This window comes from Zonotrichia leucophrys, unplaced genomic scaffold, assembly GCF_028769735.1.
Source record: "Zonotrichia leucophrys gambelii isolate GWCS_2022_RI unplaced genomic scaffold, RI_Zleu_2.0 Scaffold_311_61846, whole genome shotgun sequence".
Taxonomy (NCBI): Eukaryota; Metazoa; Chordata; class Aves; order Passeriformes; family Passerellidae; genus Zonotrichia; species Zonotrichia leucophrys.
The window spans coordinates 24,232-43,937 of record NW_026992516.1 but is presented as its reverse complement, the minus strand read 5'-3'; the positions used below and the strand labels follow the sequence as shown (position 1 = coordinate 43,937).

General features: G+C 49.7%; 1 protein-coding gene across 1 annotated transcript in view; it reads left to right on the top strand.

The window, feature by feature from the left end:
- The window catches only part of LOC135441497 (BRD4-interacting chromatin-remodeling complex-associated protein-like), a 33,453-nt gene that overhangs the window by 8,270 nt on the left and 5,477 nt on the right, over positions 1–19,706 (top strand). Inside the window, 8 exon segments of the mRNA XM_064701051.1 lie at positions 1,377–1,442; positions 5,311–7,119; positions 9,897–10,014; positions 11,898–12,046; positions 14,324–14,395; positions 15,658–15,716; positions 17,713–17,861; positions 18,908–19,002. Of these exon segments, the coding sequence (XP_064557121.1) occupies positions 1,377–1,442; positions 5,311–7,119; positions 9,897–10,014; positions 11,898–12,046; positions 14,324–14,395; positions 15,658–15,716; positions 17,713–17,861; positions 18,908–19,002 (2,517 nt within the window).

Here is a 19,706-nt window from a genome sequence, read left to right as displayed (position 1 = left end):
CCTTTTAAAAATTCCCCCATTTTTTCTCGTTTTGTCCCCAATTTCCTCCCCAATTTTTTCCCGATTTCCCCCCATTTTTCCATTCTTTTCATTTTCCCCTATGTTCCCCATTTTTCCCCTTGTTTTCCCAATTTTTCCCCCACTTTTCCCTGATTTTTATCCCATTTTTTCCCTAATTTTCCCCTATTTTTTCCCTCATTTTCCTCTCCCATTTCTTCTTTATTTCTTCCCCATTTTCCCTGATTTTTATCCCACTATTTTCCCCTAATTTTCCCGTATTTTTTCCCTAATTTTCCCATATTTTTCCCCCATTTTCCCTTCCCATTTCTTCCTTATTTCTTCCCCATTTTCCCTGATTTTTATTCCATTTTTTTCCTTAATTTTACCTTCCCATTTCTTCTTTATTTCTTCCCCATTTTCCCTGATTTTTATCCCATTTTTTCCCCTAATTTTCCTGTATTTTTCTCCCCTTTTCCCTTCCCATTTCTTCTTTTTTTCTTCCTCATTTTCCCTGATTTTTATCCCTTTTTTCCCTAATTTTCCCCTCCCATTTCTTCCTCATTTCTTCCCCATTTTCCCTGATTTTTATCCCATTTTTTCCCCTAATTTTCCCGTATTTTTCCCCCATTTTCCCCTCCCATTTCTTCCTCATTTCTTCCCCATTTTCCCTGATTTTTATCCCATTTTTTCCCTCCCATTTCATCTTTATTTTTCCCCATTTTTCCCTATTTTTCCCACCCATTTTTCCTCCTATTTTCCCCTCTTGTTTTTCTCATTTCTTGTCCATTTTCCCCATTTCCCCCCTCATTTTCCCCCCATATTTTCCCATTTTCCCCCCATATTTTCCCCCCATATTTTCCCCCATATTTTTCCTTTTTTTCCCCCATTTTTTCCCATTTTTTCCCCATTTTCCCCCCCATTTTTCCCCCTTGTTTTCCTCATTTTTTCTCTATTTTTCCCCATATTTTTCCCATTTTCTTCTCCAATTTCTTCTTTATTTCTTCCTCATTTTTCCCTATTTTTCCACCCCTTTTTCCCCCTATTTTCCCCCCTTGTTTTCCCCATTTTTTCCCCATTTTCCCCCCATATTTTCCCCATTTCCCCCCCATTTTCCCCCCATTTTTCCCCACATTTTTCCCCCATTTTCCCTGATTTTTATCCCATTTTTTGCCTCCCATTTCGTCTTTATTTCTTCCCCATTTTTCCCTATTTTTCCACCCATTTTTCCTCCTATTTTCCCCTCTTGTTTTTCTCATTTTTTCTCCATTTTCCCCCCATATTTTCCCGTTTCCCCCCCGTATTTTCCCCCCCATTTCCCCCCATTTTTTCCCCGTTTTTTCCCAGAATTTGCAGTAATTTCCCCGTTTTTGTTGCAGATTGACAGCGATGATCTCCTGGACAACTCCGGCGACGCCGCCAGCGCCTTCTTCGAGGGGGCCGGGGTGGGTGCGGCCTCTGCTCTCCCCCTTTTTCCCCAAAATCTCCCCAAAATTCCCGGGAAAAAAACTCCGAATTTCCTGGGAAAACCCTCTGGGTTTTGGGGCAAAATCCCCCAGATTTCCTAGGAAAAACCCACAAAATTTCCTGGGAAAATTCCCCAGATTTTGGGGCAAAACCCCCTCAGATTTCCCGGGAAAACCTCCCCAAATTTACAGGGAAAATCCCCAAAATTTCCTGGGAAAATTCCCCAGATTTTGGGGCAAAACCCCCTCAGATTTCCCGGGAAAACCTCCCCAAATTTATGGGGAAAATTTCCCAAGATTTCCCATGAAAACTCCCAAAATTTTCTGGGAAAACTTCTCAGATTTTGGGGCAAAACCCCCTCAGATTTCCCAGGAAAAGCTCCCAAAATTTACGGGGAAAATCCCCAAAATTTCCTGGGAAAATTGCCCAGATTTTGGGGCAAAAACCCCTCAAGATTTCCCAGGAAAACCTCTCCAAATTTACAGGGAAAATCCCCAAAATTTCCTGGGAAAATTCCCCAGATTTTGGGGCAAAACCCCCTCAGATTTCCCAGGAAAAGCTCCCCAAATTTACGGGGAAAATTTCCCAAGATTTCCTAGGAAAAACTCACAAAATTTCCTGGGAAAATTCCCCAGATTTTGGGGCAAAAACCCCTCAAGATTTCCCAGGAAAAGCTCCCCAAATTTACGGGAAAAATCCCCAAAATTTCCTGGGAAAATTCCCCAGATTTTGGGGCAAAAACCTCAGATTTCCCAGGAAAAGCTCCCCAAATTTACGGGGAAAATTTCCCAAGATTTCCTAGGAAAAACTCACAAAATTTCCTGGGAAAATTCCCCAGATTTTGGGGCAAAACCCCCTCAGATTTCCCGGGAAAACCTCTCCAAATTTTGGGGGAAAATCCCCAAAATTTCCTGGGAAAATTCCCCAGTTTTTGGGGGAAAACCCCCTCAGATTTCCAAAGAAAAGCTCTGCAAATTTATGGGGAAAATTTCCCAAGATTTCCCGGGAAAAGCCCCAAAATTTCCTGGGAAAATTCCCTACATTTTGGGGCAAAAACCTCAGATTTCCCAGGAAAAGCTCCCCAAGTTTACGGGGAAAATCCCCAAGATTTCCCATGAAAACTCCCAAAATTTTCTGGGAAAACTTCTCAGATTTTGGGGCAAAACCCCCTCAGATTTCATGGGAAAACCTCTCCAAATTTCCCAGGAAGACCCCCTGGATTTTGGGGAAAATCCCCCGGATTTCATGGGAAAACCCTCCCAGATTTTGGGGGCAATTCCCTGGATTTTGGGGGCGAAGCCTCCCAGATTTCCCGGGAAAATACCCTGGAATTTGGGGGGAAATCCGGTTGGGTTCCATTGGGTTCCGTTGGGTTCCATTGGGTTCCATGGATCTCCATTGGGTTCTGTTGGGTTCCATTGATCTCCATTGAGCTCTATTGGGTTTGATTGGGTTCCATTGATCTCCATTGGGTTCTGTAGAGTTTGGTTGGGTTCTGTTGGGTCCCATTGAGCTCCGTTGGGTTTGATTGGATCCCATTGAGTTCCATTGATCTCCTTTGAGCTCTATTGTGTTCCATTGAACTCTGTTCAGCTCAGTTGGGTTCTGTTGAGCTCCATTGGGTTTGATTGGGTTCCATTGAGTTCCATTGATCTCCGTTGAGTTCTATTGGGTTCAGCTGAGCTCCGTTGATCTCCATTGGGCTCCATTGGGTTTCATTGATCTCCATTGGGTTCCATTAAGTTTCATGGATCTCCATTGGGTTCTGTTGAGCTCTGTTGAGTTTGGTTGGGTTCTGTTGGGTTCCATGGAGCTCAGTAGGTCCCATTGAGCTCCATTGGGTTCTGTTGAGTTCTTTTGAGCTCCATTGGGATTGATTGGGTTCCATTGGGTTCCTTTGATCTCCATTGAGCTCTATTGAGTTCCATTGAGTTTCGTTGAGCTCCATTGGGTTTGATTGGGTCCCATTGAGCTCCATTGGGTTCCATTGGGTTCCATTGATCTCCATTGAACTTCATTGGGTTGCACTGAACTCTGTTCAGCTCAGTTGGGTTCTGTTGGGTTCCATTGGGTCCCCCACCCCCCATCTAACCCCACCCCCTTTCCCATCCCCGCAGCTCCACGGCCAGGAGGCCTCGGGGAACCCTCTGAGCTCCATTGAGATCCATTGGGTTCCATTGGGTTCCATTGGGTTCAGTTGAATTCCATTCATCTCCATTGGGTTCTGTTGAGTTTGGTTGGGTTCTCTTGGGTTCTCCTTGGTTACGTTGGGTTCTGTTGAGCTCCATTGGGTTCCATTGATCTCCATTGAACTCCATTGGGTTCTGTTGAGTTCCATTGACCTCCATTGGGTTCCATTGAGCTCCATTGGGTCTCCCACCCCTTCAAGCCCCGCCTCCATCTAACCCCGCCCCCTTTCCCGTCCCCGCAGCTCCACGGCCAGGGCCTCGAGGAACCCTCTGAGCTCCATTGAACTCCATTGGGTTCCATTGGGTTCCATTGAGCTCCATTGGGTTCCATTGGGTTCCGTTGGGTTGGGTTCGGTTGGGTTCTCTTTGGTTCTGTTGGGTTCTGTTGTGCTCCATTGGGTTCTGTTGGGTTCTTTTGAGCTCCATTGACCTCCATTGGGTTCCATTGGGTCTCCCACTCCTTCAAGCCCTGCCCCCTTTCCCATCCCCGCAGCTGCACGGCCAGGAGGCCTCGGGGAGCCCTCTGAGCTCCATTGAACTCCATTGGGTTCCATTCATCTCCATTGGGTTCTGTTGAGTTTGGTTGGGTTCTGTTGGGTTCTCCTTGGTTACGTTGGGTTCCGTTGATCTCCATTGGGTTCCATTGATCTCCATGGAACTCCATTGAACTCCATTGGGTTCCATTGATCTCCATTGAACTCCATTGGGTTCTGTTGAGTTTCGTTGGGTTCTGTTGGGTTCTCCTTGGTTACGTTGGGTTCTGTTGAGCTCCATTGGGTTCCATTGAGCTCCATTGAACTCCATTGGGTTCCATTGGGTTCTGTTGGGTTCCATTGATCTCCATTGAGCTCCATTGGGTTCTGTTGGGTTCCATTGAACTCCATTGAGCTCCATTGGGTTCCATTGAGCTCCATTGGGTCTCCCACCCCTTCAAGCCCCGCCTCCATCTAACCCCGCCCCCTTTCCCGTCCCCGCAGCTCCACGGCCAGGAGGCCTCGGGGAACCCTCTGAGCTCTGTTGGGTTCCATTGGGTTCCATTGAGTTCCATTCATCTCCATTGGGTTCTGTTGAGTTCTCCTTGGTTACGTTGGGTTCTGTTGAGCTCCATTGGGTTCCATTGATCTCCATTGAACTCCATTGAGCTCCATTGGGTTCCATTGGGTTCCTTTGAGTTTCATTGATCTCCATTGGGTTCTGATGAGCTCAGTTGGCTTCCGTTGATCTCCATTGGGTCCCTCAAGCCCCGCCTCCATCTAACCCCGCCCCCTTTCCCGTCCCCTCAGCTCCATGGCCAGGAGGCCTCGGGGAACCCTCTGAGCTCCATTGGGTTCCATTGGGTTCCATTGATCTCCATTGAACTCCATTGGGTTCTGTTGAGTTTGGTTGGGTTCTCTTGGGTTCTCCTTGGTTACGTTGGGTTCTGTTGAGCTTCATTGGGTTCCATTGATCTCCATTGAACTCCATTGAACTCCATTGGGTTCTGTTGAGTTTGGTTGGGTTCTCTTGGGTTCTTCTTTGTTACATTGGGTTCCATTGATCTCCATTGATCTCCATTGGGTTCTGTTGGGTTCTTTTGGGTCCCATTGAGCTCCATTGGGTCCCCCACCCCTTCAAGCCCCGCCTCCATCTAACCCCGCCCCCTTTCCCATCCCGGCAGCTCCACAGCCAGGAGGCCTCGGGGAACCCTCTGAGCTCGGAGCCCAGCGCGCCGCCGGCCAGCGTGGACCTGGACTTCCTGGAGGATGACATCCTGGGCTCGCCGGGCGGCGCCGGCGCGGGCGCCGAGCAGCCGTGCGACATCCTGCAGCAGAGCCTGCAGGAGGCCAACATCACCGAGCAGACGCTGGAGGCCGAGGCCGAGCTGGACCTGGGCTCCTTCCAGCTGCCGGCGCTGCAGCCGGTGGTGCAGGCGGCCGACGGCACGCCGCAGATCTTCTCGGGCGGCGCCGACCTGCTGGGGCTGCAGCCGCCGGCCGTGCTGGCGGCGCCCCAAGCCTTGGTGCAGCCGCCGGCGGACGTGGTGAACAAAGCCATCAGCGTGCAGCCCTTCCTGCAGCAGGTGGGGCTGGGCAACGTCACCATCCAGCCGCTGCCCAACCTGCCCGGCCTGCCCAACGGCAGCCCCGGCGGCGCGCTGGGGCTGGGCCCCATCCAGGTGGTGGGCCAGCAGGTGATGGCCATCAACCAGCCGGCGGCGCCGCAGCTGCTGGCCAAGCCGGCGCCGGTGGCGGCCGTGGGCGGTTATATCGCCCAACCGGAGTCAGCGGCGGCGCAAGGAGCGGGATTGGTGATCCAGAAAAGCCTCCCGGCCGTGGCCGCCACCACCACGCTCAACGGCAGCTCCGTGTTCGGCGGCGTCTCGGCGGCGTCGGCGCAGCCGCTCACGGTCACCTCGGGCCTGGGCGGCTCCTTGGTGCCGGCGCCCAACGTCATCATCCACCGCACGCCCACGCCCATCCAGCCCAAGCCGGCCGGCGTGCTGCAGCAGAAGCTCTACCAGATCTCGCCCAAGCCCTTTGCCACCAGCGGGGCGCTGGCGCTGCCCGAGGCGCCGGCAAAGGCGCAGCAGAACCTGACCTTCATGGCCGGCAAGGCCGCGCCCAACGTGGTGCTCCAGGGCTTCCCGCCCAACGTCTTCAAGCCGCCGCAGCCGCCGCAGCCGCCGGCGCTGGGCAAGGGCATGAGTGTGCACGTGCTCAACCAGGGCGGCTCCATCGTCATCCCGGCGCAGCCCTTCCAGGGCCAGAACCAGTTTTTACTGCCGGGCCAGCTGGCCGGCGCCTCGGCCGTGCCGTTACCGCAGCCGCTGTCGGCGCTGCCGGCCGGCGTCGGGGCCCCGTTGTTACCGGGGGCCGGCCAAGCTCACATCATCGCCGGTCAAGGCGCCGCCGGTGCCGCCACCGCGCAGCTCCTGGCCAACCCCGCGCTGCCGGCGCAGCTGCTCAACCAGAACCTGGCCGGGCAGCTGAACCTGGGCCCGGCGCACATCCTGTCGGCGGCGCCCATCCAGCTGCAGCCGGGCCAGCCGGCGCCCGCGCTTTTCCAGATGCCGGTGTCGTTGGCCGGGCCCTTGCCCAGCCCCGGTTCGGCGGCGGCAGCACCGGCGGCGCCCACGGTGATCCAGGGCGTGACGCTGGCCAGCCCTGTGGCCGTGCTGGGCGAGGGTTTGGGTGCCGCCGTCAACGTCCCGGCGGCCGCTGGTAGCCCCGGTGCTGAGGCGGGATCCGGTTCCGCCTCCGGTTCCACTTCCGGTTCCGGTTCCGGTAGCGCCGCTCAGCCCGCGGGGACGGGGCAGGGGGCGGGGACGGGGGCGGGGCCGGTGCCGCCAAGCCCCGCCCCCAGCCAGGCCCAGCCCAGCCCCGGCCTGGCCGCCAGCCCCGAGAAAATCCTGCTGGGAACGACAACGGGAACGGCGACGGCAACGGCCGTGATGGGGCAGGACGGCGTGCCCATGTTCCTGCAGCAGGTGAGGGGAAATTCGGGAATTTTATTGGGATTTTATTGGGATTTATTGGGTTTTATTGGGATTTATTGGGATTTATTGGGATTTATTGGGGTTTATTGGGGATTTATTGGGATTTATTGGGGATTTATTGGGATTTATTGGGATTTATTGAGATTTATTGAGATTTATTGGGGATTTATTGGGATTTATTGAGATTTATTGGGGATTTATTGAGATTTATTGGCGTTTATTGGGGATTTATTGGGAGTTTATTGAGATTTATTGAGATTTATTAGGATTTATTGGGAATTATTGAGATTTATAGAGATTTATTGGAGATTTTTTAGGATTTATTGGGATTTATTGAGATTTATAAGGATTTATTGGGATTTGTTGGGATTTATTGGGGATTTATTGGGATTTATTGGGGTTTATTGGGGATTTATTGGGAATTTATTGATAAAATCCTGCTGGGAACGACGGGCACGGCAACAACGGCGACGGCCGTGATGGGGCAGGACGGCGTGCCCATGTTCCTGCAGCAGGTGAGGGGAAATTCGGGATTTATTGGGGTTTATTGGGGATTTATTGGGAGTTCTTTGAGATTTATTGGGATTTATTGGGATTTATTGAGAGTTTATTGGGAGTTCCTTGAGATTTATTGAGATTTATTAGGATTTATTGGGGATTTATTGAGATTTATTTGGGATTTATTGGGGATTTATTGAGTTTTTTTGGGAGTTTATTGGGATTTATTGGGATTTAGTAGGATTTATTGGAATTTATTGGGTTTTATTGAGTTTTTTTGGGAGTTAATTGGGATTTCTTGGGAGTTCATTGAGATTTATTGAGATTTATTGGGAGTTCATTGAGATCTATTAGGGTTTATTGGGCATTTATTGAGATTTATTGGGATTTGTTGGGAGTTTATTGAGATTTATTGGGATTTATTGGAGTTTATTGGGAGTTCATTGAGATTTATTAGGGTTTATTAGGGTTTATTGGGTGTTCTTTGGAGTTTATTGAGATTTATTGGGATTTGTTGGGAGTTTATTGGGATTTATTGGGGATTTATTGAGATTTATGGGGATTTATGGGGGTTTCATTGGGATTTCTGGGGATTTATTCTGAGATTGGGATTTGGAGTTTGGGATCCATTTCTTATGGAATTTGGGGTTTCTGGGTCCGTTCCTGACGGGATTTGGGATTTTGGGTCCATTTTCTTGGGATTTGGGGTTTTAGGGTCCGTTCTCTCAGGATTTGGGATTTTGGGTCTGTTCCTGACAGGATTTGGGGACATTGTGACAGGATTTGGGATTTTTGGGGCTGTTCTGACAGGATTTGAGGTTTTTAGGGCCATTTCATGGATTTGGGGTTTTAGGGCCGTTCCTGACAGGATTTGGGATTTTTGGGTCCATTCCTTATGGAATTTGAGGTTTTGGGTCCATTCCTTATGGGATTTGGGGTTTTGGGTCCATTCCTTATGGGATTTGTGGGTTTTGCTCCCGTTCCTTATGGAATTTGGGGTTTTTGGTCCCGTTCCTGATGGAATTTGGGATTTTTGGGTCCATTCCTTATGGGATTTGGGGTTTTTGGGTCCATTCTGACAGAATTTGGGATTTCTGGGTCCATTCCTTATGGAATTTGGGGTTTTGGGTCCATTCTAATGGAATTTGGTGTTTTGGTCCCGTTCCTGAGGGGATTTGGGGTTTTGGGTTTGTTCCTGATGGGATTTGGGATTTTTAGGGCAATTCTCTTGGGATTTGGGGTTTTTGGTCCATTCCTGAGGGGATTTGGGGTTTTGGGTCCATTCCTTATGGGATTTGGGATTTTTAGGGCAATTCTCTTGGGATTTGGGATTTCTGGGTCCATTCCTTATGGGATTTGGGATTTTGGTCCCGTTCCTGATGGGATTTGGGGATATTGTGACAGGATTTGGGGTTTTTGGGTCCATTCCTTATGGAATTTGGGGTTTTTGGGGCCATTCTCTCGGTATTTGGTGTTTTGGTCCCGTTCCTGAGGGGATTTGGGGATTTTGGGTCCATTCCTGACGGGATTTGGGGTTTTTGGCCCCGTTCCTGAGGGGATTTGTGGTTTCTGGGTCCATTCTGACGGGATTTGGGGTTTTTAGGGCTGGGATTTCTGGGAATCTGTCAGGATTTGGTGTTTTTGGCCCCGTTCCTGAGGGCATTTGGGGTTTTTGGGTCCATTCTTGATGGAATTTGGGGTTTTTGGGTCCATTCTTTATGGGATTTGGGGTTTTTGGTCCCATTCCTGACAGGATTTGGGATTTTTAGGGCCGTTTAATGGAATTTGGGGGTTTGGGTCCATTCCTGACAGTATCTGGGGGTTTTTAGGGCCGTTCTCTCAGAATTTAAGGTTTTTAGGGTCTGTTCCTGACAGGATTTGAGGTTTTTAGGACCATTTACTGGATTTGGGGTGTTAGAGCCGTTCCTGACAGGATTTGGTGTTTTTGGCCCCGTTCCTGAGGGGATTTGGGGTTTTTGGTCCCATTCCTTATGGGATTTGGGGTTTTTAGGGCTGGGATTTCTGGGAATCCGTCAGGATTTGGTGTTTTTGGCCCCGTTCCCGATGGGTTTTGGGATTTTTGGTCCTGTTCCTGATGGAATTTGAGGTTTTTGGGTCCATTCTTTATGGGATTTGGGGTTTTTAGGGTCCATTCTTTATGGAATTTGGGATTTCTGGGTCCATTCCTTATGGAATTTGGGGTTTTTGGTCCTGTTCCTTATGGAATTTGGGGTTTTTTGGCCCCGTTCCCGATGGGTTTTGCCGTCCAGGTGCCGCCGGCGCTGCTGCTGCAGCCGAAGCCGCCCCCGTCCAGCCCGGCCCCGTTCCCGCCCGCGGCCGCTCCCGTCCTGGTGCCGGCGGCCCCGGCAGCGCCCGGCCCGGCTGCAGGTGGGTGCTGGATCCCGAAATCCCAAAATCCCCGAAATCCTGAAATCCCGAATCCCCAAAATCCCAAAATCCCAATGTCCCAAAATCCCAATGTCCCAAAATCCCGAAATCCCGAAATCCCAATGTCCCGGCAGCGCCCGGCCCGGCTGCAGGTGGGTGTGGAACCCAAAATCCCGAAATCCCAAAATCCCGAAATCCCAAAATCCCGAAATCCTGAAATCCCAATGTCCCAAAATCCCCATGTCCCAATGTCCCGGCAGCGCCCGGCCCAGCCACAGGTGGGTCTGGAACCCCGAAATCCTGAAATCCCAAATTCCCAAAATCCCGAAATCCCAATGTCCCGAAATCCCCATGTCCCAATGCCCCGGCAGCGCCCGGCCCGGCCACAGGTGGGTGCTGGACCCCAAAATCTTGAAATCCCAAATTCCCAATGTCCCAAAATCCCGAAATCCCAGTGTCCCAAATTCCCAATGTCCCAATGCCCCGGCAGCGCCCGGCCCGGCCGCAGGTGGGTCTGGATCCCCGAAATCCTGAAATCCCTGAAACCCTGAAATCCCAATGTGCCAAAATCCCGAAATCCCAAAATCCTGAAATCCCAATGTCCTGAAATCCCCATGTCCCAATGTCCCGGCAGCGCCCAGCCCGGCCACAGGTGGGTCTGGAACCCCAGAATACCAAATCCCAATGTCCCAAAATCCCGAAATCCCGAAATCCCAATGTCCCAATGCCCCGGCAGCGCCCGGCCCGGCCACAGGTGGGTCTGGAACCCCGAAATACCAAATCCCAATGTCCTAAATTCCCGAAATCCCGAATTCCCAATGTGCCAAAATCCCGAAATCCCAATGTCCTGAAATCCCCATGTCCCGAAATCCCAATGTCCCGAAATCCCAATGTCCCAATGTCCCGGCAGCGCCCGGCCCGGCCGCAGGTGGGTCTGGGACCCCAAAATCCCGAAATCCCAATGTCCCAAAATCCCAAAATCCCGAAATCCCCATGTGCCAAAATCCCGAAATCCCAATGTCCCAATGTCCCGGCAGCGCCCGGCCCGGCCACAGGTGGGTGCGGGACCCCAAAATCCTGAAATCCCGAAATCCCAATGTCCCAATTTCCCATTTCCCTTTCCCACCCCCAATTTCCCATCCCTAATTCCCCGGTTTTATCCCCAATTTCCCGTTTCACTCCCATTATTTCCCATTCCAAATTTCCCGTTTCACCCCGGTCATTCCCCGTTCCCAATTTCCCGTTTCACCCGTTCCCAATTTCCCATTTTATCCCAATTTTCCAATTTCCCGTTTCAGCCAGGTTATTCCCCGTTCCCTATTCCCCGTTATTTCCCGTTATTCCCCGTTCCCAATTTCCCGTTTTATCCTAGTTTTCCTGTTTTATCCCAGTTTCCCAATTTTCCCGTTTCACCCGGTTATTCCCCGTTCCCAATTTCCCGTTATTCCCCGTTATTCCCTGTTCCCAATTTCCCGTTTTATCCCAATTTCCCATTTTACCCCAATTTTCCCGTTTCACCCCGGTTATTCCCCGTTTCCCCCAGTTTCCTGTTATTCCCCGTTCCCAATTTCCCGTTTTCCCCCAATTTCCCGTTATTTATTCCCCGTTATTCCCCGTTATTCCCCGTTCCCAATTCCCCGTTATTTCCCATTATTTCCCGTTATTCCCCGTTATTCCCCATTATTCCCCGTTCCAAATTTCCTGTTTTCCCCCAATTTCCCGTTTTATCCTAATTCCCCGTTATTCCCCGTTATTCCCGTTCCCAATTTCCGTTTTCCCCCAGTTTCCCGTTTTCCCCCGTTATTCCCCGTTCCCAATTTCCCAGTTTCCCCCAATTTCCCATTATTTCCCGTAATTCCCGTCATTCCCCGTTTTTCCCGCAGGTGCCGCCGTTGCCGCCGCCGAGGCCCCGAAGCCGCCGCCGTTCTCAGGCCCCGCCCCCGGGCCGGGCCCCCCCCCCGGCCCGCCCCGGCAAGGCGGCCCGCCCCCCGGGAAAGCGGCCCCGCCCCTCCCCCCCCCGCAGCCCGCCCAGGTGAGCGCCCCCCCCTCCCCCCTCCCCGGTTTCTCCTTTTTCCCGAGGTTTTCCCTCAATTCTGGGTTTTCCACTTTAATTTACTTTTTTCCCCTTTAAAATCCATTTTTTTCCTATTTTAATTCCATTTTTATCCCATTTAAATTCAATTTTTTTCCTTCTAAAATCCATTTTTTTTTCCCTATTTTAATTCCATTTTTCCCCCATTTAAAATCCTTTTTTTTTTCCACTTAAATTTAATTTCTTCCCCATTTTAATTCCATTTTGTTCCATTTAAAATCCATTTTCTTTCCGCTTAAATTTAATTTCTTTCCCATTTTAATTCCTTTTTTTTCCCATTTGAAATCCACTTTTCCCTGTTTTAATTCCATTTTTTTCCCCATTTAAATTCCATTTTTTTTCCTATTTAAAATCCATTTTTTCCCTGTTTTATTTCCATTTTTTTCCCCATTTAAATTCAATTTTTTTCCATTTAAAATCCATTTTTTTCCCTATTTTAATTCCATTTTTCCCCCATTTAAAATCCTTTTTTTTTCCACTTAAATTTAATTTCTTTCCCATTTTAATACCATTTTTTTCCCATTTAAAATCCATTTTTTTCCCTGTTTTAATTCCATTTTTATCCCATTTAAAATCCATTTTTCCCTGTTTTAATTCCATTTTTCCCCATTTAAAATCCATTTTTTCCCTTTAAAATCCATTTTTTCCCTATTTTAATTCCATTTTTCCCCCATTTAAAATCCTTTTTTTTTCATTCAAATTTAATTTCTTTCCCATTTCAATTCCATTTTTCCCGCCTGACTTTCAAGGTTTTCCCCCTTTAATTCAGTTTTTTTCCCCTTTAATTCCATTTTCCTCCTTAAATTCCAATTTTCCCCTCTTTATTTCCACTTTTCCCCCTAAATTGGATTTTTCTTTCTTGATTTCCAAGGTTTTTCTTCTTTAATTCCATTTTTTCCCAATTTATTTATTTCTGTTTTTCCCTTTTGGGCTCTCCCTCTTTCCCAGCTCCAGGAATTTTCTGGGATTTTCCCAATTTTTTCCCCATTTTTCTCCAATTATTTCAAAAATGGAAATTTCCCCTATTTTTGCCTATTTTTCTCCAGTTCTTCCCCATTTTCTCCAATTTATTGCGATTTTCTCACAATTCTTTCCCATTTTCCTCTCATTTTTTTTCTGATTTTTTCCCATTTTTTTCCCCAATTCTTTCTCTTTTTCTCCTTTTTTTTTTCCATTGCCCTGAATTTTTCCCAATTTTTTCCCATTTTTTCCCGATTTTTTCCCATTTTTTTCCCAATTTTTCCCCGATTTTCTCCCATTTTTCCCAATTTTTTCCCAATTTTTCTCCCATTTTTCCCAATTTTTTCCCATTTTTTCCCCATTTTTTCCCCATTTTTTCCCATTTTTTCCCGTTTTTTCCCAATTTTTTCCCAATTTTTTTCCCCATTTTTTCCCAATTTTTTTCCCCATTTTTTCCCCGATTTTTCCCCATTTTTTCCCATTTTTTCCCATTTTTTCCCCGTTTTTTCCCAATTTTTTTCCCATTTTTTCCCCATTTTTTCCCATTTTTTCCCCAATTTTTTCCCCAATTTTTTCCCAATTTTTCCCAATTTTTTCCCATTTTTTCCCAATTTTTTCCCATTTTTTCCCCATTTTTTCCCCGATTTTTTCCCAATTTTTTTCCCATTTTTTCCCCATTTTTCCCAATTTTTTCCCCATTTTTTCCCCGTTTTTTCCCCATTTTTTCCCCATTTTTTCCCAATTTTTTCCCCGTTTTTTCCCCATTTTTTCCCATTTTTTCCCATTTTTTTCCCCGTTTTTTCCCATTTTTTTCCCTATTTTTTCCCCGTTTTTTCCCAAATTTTTCCCAATTTTTTCCCCTATTTTTTCCCATTTTTTCCCCATTTTTTCCCAATTTTTCCCCATTTTTCCCATTTTTCCCGTTTTTTCCCATTTTTTCCCCATTTTTTCCCAATTTTTTCCCATTTTTTCCCCGTTTTTTCCCAATTTTTTCCCCGTTTTTTCCCATTTCTTCCCTGATTTTTTCCATTTTTTCCCCGTTTTTTCCCCATTTTTTCCCCGTTTTTCCCCCATTTTTTCCCAATTTTTTCCCAATTTTTTCCCATTTTTTCCCCATTTTTTCTCCATTTTTTCCCCATTTTTTCCCCATTTTTTCCCCGATTTTTTCCCATTTTTTTCCCATTTTTTCCCCAATTTTTCCCAATTTTTTCCCCATTTTTTCCCAATTTTTTCCCATTTTTCCCCATTTTCCCGCAGGCGAAGCCGTCGGGGCTCAAGGGCCCCCCCCAACCCCCGGCGGGGGGGAAGGGACCCCCGGCCCCGCCCACGGTGAGTCCCAAAATCCCAAAAATTATCCCAAAATTACCCCAAAATCCCAAAAATCACCCCAAAATCCCAGAAAATTACCCCAAAATCAAAAAAAATTACCCCAAAATCCCAACAAATTACCCCAAAATCCCAAACATTCACCCCAAAATCCCAAAAAATCACCCAAAAATTACCCCAAAATCCCAAAAATCACCCCAAAATCCCCAAAATCACCCCAAAATCCCAAAAAATCACCCCAAAATCCCAAATTTACCCCAAAATCCCAACAATTACCCCAAAATTCCAAAAAATCACCCCGAAAATCCACAAAATCTGGGAATTGTCCCAAAATCCCAAACATTCACCCCGAAATCCCAAAAATGACCCCAAAATCCCAAAAAATTACCCCAAAATCCCAAAAAATCACCCCAAAATCCCAAAAATTATCCCAAAATCCCAAAAATTACCCCAAAATTCACCCCAAAATCTGGGAATTGTCCCAAATTCCCAAACATTCTCCCCAAATTCCCAAAATTCACCCCAAAATCCCAAAAATTCACCCCAGAATCCCTCAAATTCACCCAAAATCCTGGAATTCACCCAAAATTCACCCCAAAATTCACCCCAAAATTCACTCCAAATTCTTGGGAATTGTCCCAAAATTCACCCCAAAATCCTAAAATGCACCCCAAAATCTGGGAATTTACCCCTGTTTCCTGGAATTCACTCAAAACCTGGGAATTCTCCCAAAAGCCCCAGAATTCACCTCAAAATTCTTGGGAATTTTCCCAAAATCTGGGAATTCTCCCCAAAATCTGGGAATTCCTCCCAAAACTTGGCAACTGACCCAAATTCTTGGGAATTCTCCCTAAATCCGGGGATTTCGCCCCAAAATTCTCGGGAATTGCCCCAAAATCCCAGGATTTCTACCCATAGTTTTGGGATTTCCCCCCAAATTTGGGAATTTTCCCGAATTCCCGGGATTTTCCCCCCAAATTTGGGAATTTCCCAAAATCCCCCAATTTCACCCCAAATTTGGGATTTTCCCAAATTCCCGGGATTTCCCCCCAAATTTGGGAATTTCCCAAATTCCCGGGATTTCCCCCAAATTTGGGAATTTCCCCAAATTCCCGGGATTTCCCCCAAATTTGGGAATTTCCCCAATTCCCGGGATTTCCCCCAAATTTGGGAATTTCCCCAATCCCCGGGATTTCCCCAAAATTTGGGAATTTCCCAAAATCCCGGGATTTCCCCCAAATTTGGGATTTCCCGATCTCTCCCAGCTGGAGCCGAAGGTGCCGCTGAAGAAAGCGCCGGCGCTGCAGCCCAGCAAGGAGGCCTGGTAGGGACTGGGGGGACTGGTTTGTACTGGGATTGAACTGGGAGGGACTGGGAGGGACTGGGATTGACTGGGATTGAACTGGGAGGGACTGGGGGAGCTGGTTTATACTGGGGGGACTGGGAGGGACTGGGATTGAACTGGGAGTGACTGGGGGTCACTGGTTTATACTGGGAGGGACTGGGAAGGACTGGGATTGAACTGGGAAGGACTGGGATAAACTGGGAGGGACTGGGAATGAACTGGGAGGGACTGGTTTATACTGGGAGGGAGCTAGGAGTGAACTGGGGAAACTGGGAGAGAACTGGGAGGGAAGTGGGATAAACTGGGAGGGACTGGGAAGGACTGGTTTATACTGGGATTGAACTGGTAGGGACTGGGATTGAACTGGGAGGGACTGGGAGGGACTGGGAGTGACTGGGAATGGACTGATTTATACTGGGATGGACTGGGAGGGAGTGGGATTGAACTGGGAGGGACTGGGAGGGACTGGGAATGAACTAGAGGTTACTGGTTTATACTGGGAGGGACTGGGAGGGACTGGGATTGAACTGGGAGGGACTGGGCGGACTGGTTTATACTGGGAGGGACTGGGATTGATCTGGGGGTTACTGGTTTATACTGGGAGGGACTGGGATAAACTGGGATGGACCGGGAGGGACTGAGAGGGAATTGGGGGGGACTGGGATGAACTGGGAGGGAACTGGGATGAACTGGTTTATACTGGGAGGGACTGGGATTGAACTGGGATGGACTTGGAGGGACTGGGATTGAACTGGGAGGGTCTGGGAGGGAACTGGGTTATACTGGGAGGGACTGGGAGGGACTGGGCGACTGGGATTGAACTGGGACAAACTGGGAGGGACTGGGATTGAACTGGGAGTGACTGGGGGTTACTGGTTTATACTGGGAGGGACTGGGATTGAACTGGGAGGGGACTGGGAAGGACTGGGATAAACTGGGAGGGACTGGGATTGACCTGGGGGTTACTGGTTTATACTGGGATGGACTGGGAGGGACTGGGATTGAACTGGGAGTGACTGGGAATGAACTAGAGGTTACTGGTTTATACTGGGAGGGACTGGGATATACTGGGATTGAACTGGGAGGGACTGGGATTGAACTGGGAGGGACTGGGAGGGAACTGGTTTATACTGGGAGGGACTGGGATTGAACTGGGAGGGACTGGGATAAACTGGGAGGGAATGGGAATGAATTAGAGGTTACTGGTTTATACTGGGAGAGACTGGGATTGACTGGGAGAAACTGGGAGGGACGGGGGGTTACTGGTTTATACTGGGATTGAATTGGGAGTGACTGGGAGGAATTGGGGGTTACTGGTTTATCCTGGGAGGGACTGGGATTGAACTGGGAATGAACTGGGAGGGACTGGGATGGACTGGGATCAAACTGGGAGGGACTGGGATTGACCTGGGGTTACTGGTTTATACTGGGAGTGACTGGGTTATACTGGGAGGGACTGGGAGGGGTTAATGGGATTGAACTGGGATGGGACTGGTTTATACTGGGAGGGCGTTGGAACAAACTGGGACAAACTGGGATTGCCCTGGGGGTCACTGGTTTATACTGGGAGAGACTGGGATTGAACTGGGATTGAACTGAGAGGGACTGGGGGGCACTGGGAGGTAACTGGGATTACCCTGGGGGTTACTGGTTTATACTGGGAGGGACTGGGATTGAACTGGAAGGAATTGGGGGTTACTGGTTTATACTGGGAGGGACTGGGATCAAACTGGGCCATTTCACCCAGAACCGCTCCAAAACGGGGAATTTCTGTCCCAAAAACTGTGAATTTCCCTCCATATCCCCCCCAAAATCCACCAATTTCCCTCCGTGTCCCTCCCAAAAACGTTGAATTTTCTCCATCCCCCTCCCAAAAATGGGAATTTCCTCCGTCTCCCCCCCAAAACGTGGAATTTCCCGGGATTTCCCGTTTTTGCCGGGATTTGCCCCAATCTGTGTTCCCGCCCCGTTTCAGCCTCCTGGAGCAGCTGCACCGGCACCAGGGCGCCGTCCTGCAGCCCGAGCTGCGCGCGCCCTTCCGATCGCTGGGCGACGCCCTCAGGAGGCTGCTGCCCTATCACGTGTACCAGGGGGTGCTACCGGGGGAGCAGGAGTGCCAGAGAGGTATTTATATCGCGATAGTTGTGATAGTGAATGGGGACATTGCGATAGTCATTGGGGATATCGTAGTACTGGGGTTAATGGGGACGCCCTCAGGAGGCTGCTGCCCTATCACGTGTACCAGGGGGTGTTACCTGGAGAGTCTGAATGTCAGAGAGGTGAGGATATCGCGATAGTCATGATAGTCATTGGGGTTAATGGGGACGCGCTCAGGAGGCTGCTGCCCTACCACGTGTACCAGGGGGTGTTACCTGGGGAGCAGGAGTGTCAGCGAGGTATTGATATCGCGATAGTCGCGATAGTGAATGGGGTTATCGCGATAGTCATTGGGGATATCGCGATATTGGGGACGCCCTCAGGAGGCTGCTGCCCTACCACGTGTACCAAGGAGTGTTACCTGGAGAATCCGAATGTCAGCGAGGTATTTATATCGCGATAGTCGCGATAGTGAATGGGGGTATCACGATAGTCATTGGGGTTAATGGGGATATCGCGATAATGGGGATGCACTGAGGCGGCTGCTGCCCTACCACGTGTACCAGGGGGTGCTGCCGGGGGAACAGGAGTGCCAGAGAGGTGAGGATATCGCGATAGTCGCGATAGTCATTGGGGTTAATGGGGATATCGGGGACAATGGGGACGCGCTCAGGAGGCTGCTGCCCTACCACGTGTACCAAGGAGTGTTACCTGGAGAATCCGAATGTCAGCGAGGTATTTATATCACGATAGTCGCGATAGTCATTGGGGTTAATGGGGATATCGCAATAACGGGGACGCGCTCAGGAGGCTGCTGCCCCACCACGTGTACCAGGGGGTGTTACCCGGAGAGTCTGAGTGTCAGCGAGGTATTGATATCGCGATAGTCGCGATAGTGAATGGGGTTAATGGGGATATCGGGGACAATGGCGACGCGCTCAGGCGGCTGCTGCCCTACCACGTGTACCAGGGGGTGTTACCTGGGGAGCAGGAGTGCCAGCGAGGTTTTGATATCGCGATCTAATTAATTAATTAATTGATTAATGAATTCCCCGATGGGATTGGGGTCGCAGTGGACGAGGAGTTCGAGGCGGTGTCGGAGCAGCTCCTGCGCCGCACCCGGGCCATGCTGAACAAATACCGGCTGCTGCTGCTCGAGGAGTCCCGGGTGAGACCCCCAAATATCCCCCCCAAAATATCCCTGAGACCCCAAAATATCCCTGAGACCCCAAAATATCCCCCAAATATCCCTGGGACCCCCAAAAACCCCCTGGGACCCCCCAAATTCCCACCAGGCCATGCTCAACAAATACCGGCTGCTGCTGCTCGAGGAGTCCCGGGTGAGACCCCCAAACATCCCTGAGACCCCCAAATATACCCCCAAATATCCCTGAGACCCCAAATCCCCCCTGGGACCCCCAAATCCCCCCTGGGACCCCCCAATTCCCACCCGGGCCATGCTCAACAAATACCGGCTGCTGCTGCTCGAGGAGTCCCGGGTGAGACCCCAAACATCCCCCCAAATATCCCTGAGACCCCCAAACATCCCTGAGACCCCCTGGGACCCCAGGGACCCCCAAATCCCCCCTGGGACCCCCAAATCCCACCCGGGCCATGCTCAACAAATACCGGCTGCTGCTGCTCGAGGAGTCCCGGGTGAGACCCCCTGAGACCCCCCCAAAATATCCCTGAGACCCCCAAATATCCCTGAGACCCCAAATCCCCCCTGAGACCCCCAAACATCCCCCCAAACATCCCTGAGCCCCCTGAGACCCCCAGGGACCCCCAAATCCCCCCCGGGACCCCCCAAATCCCACCCGGGCCATGCTCAACAAATACCGGCTGCTGCTGCTCAAGGAGTCCCGGGTGAGA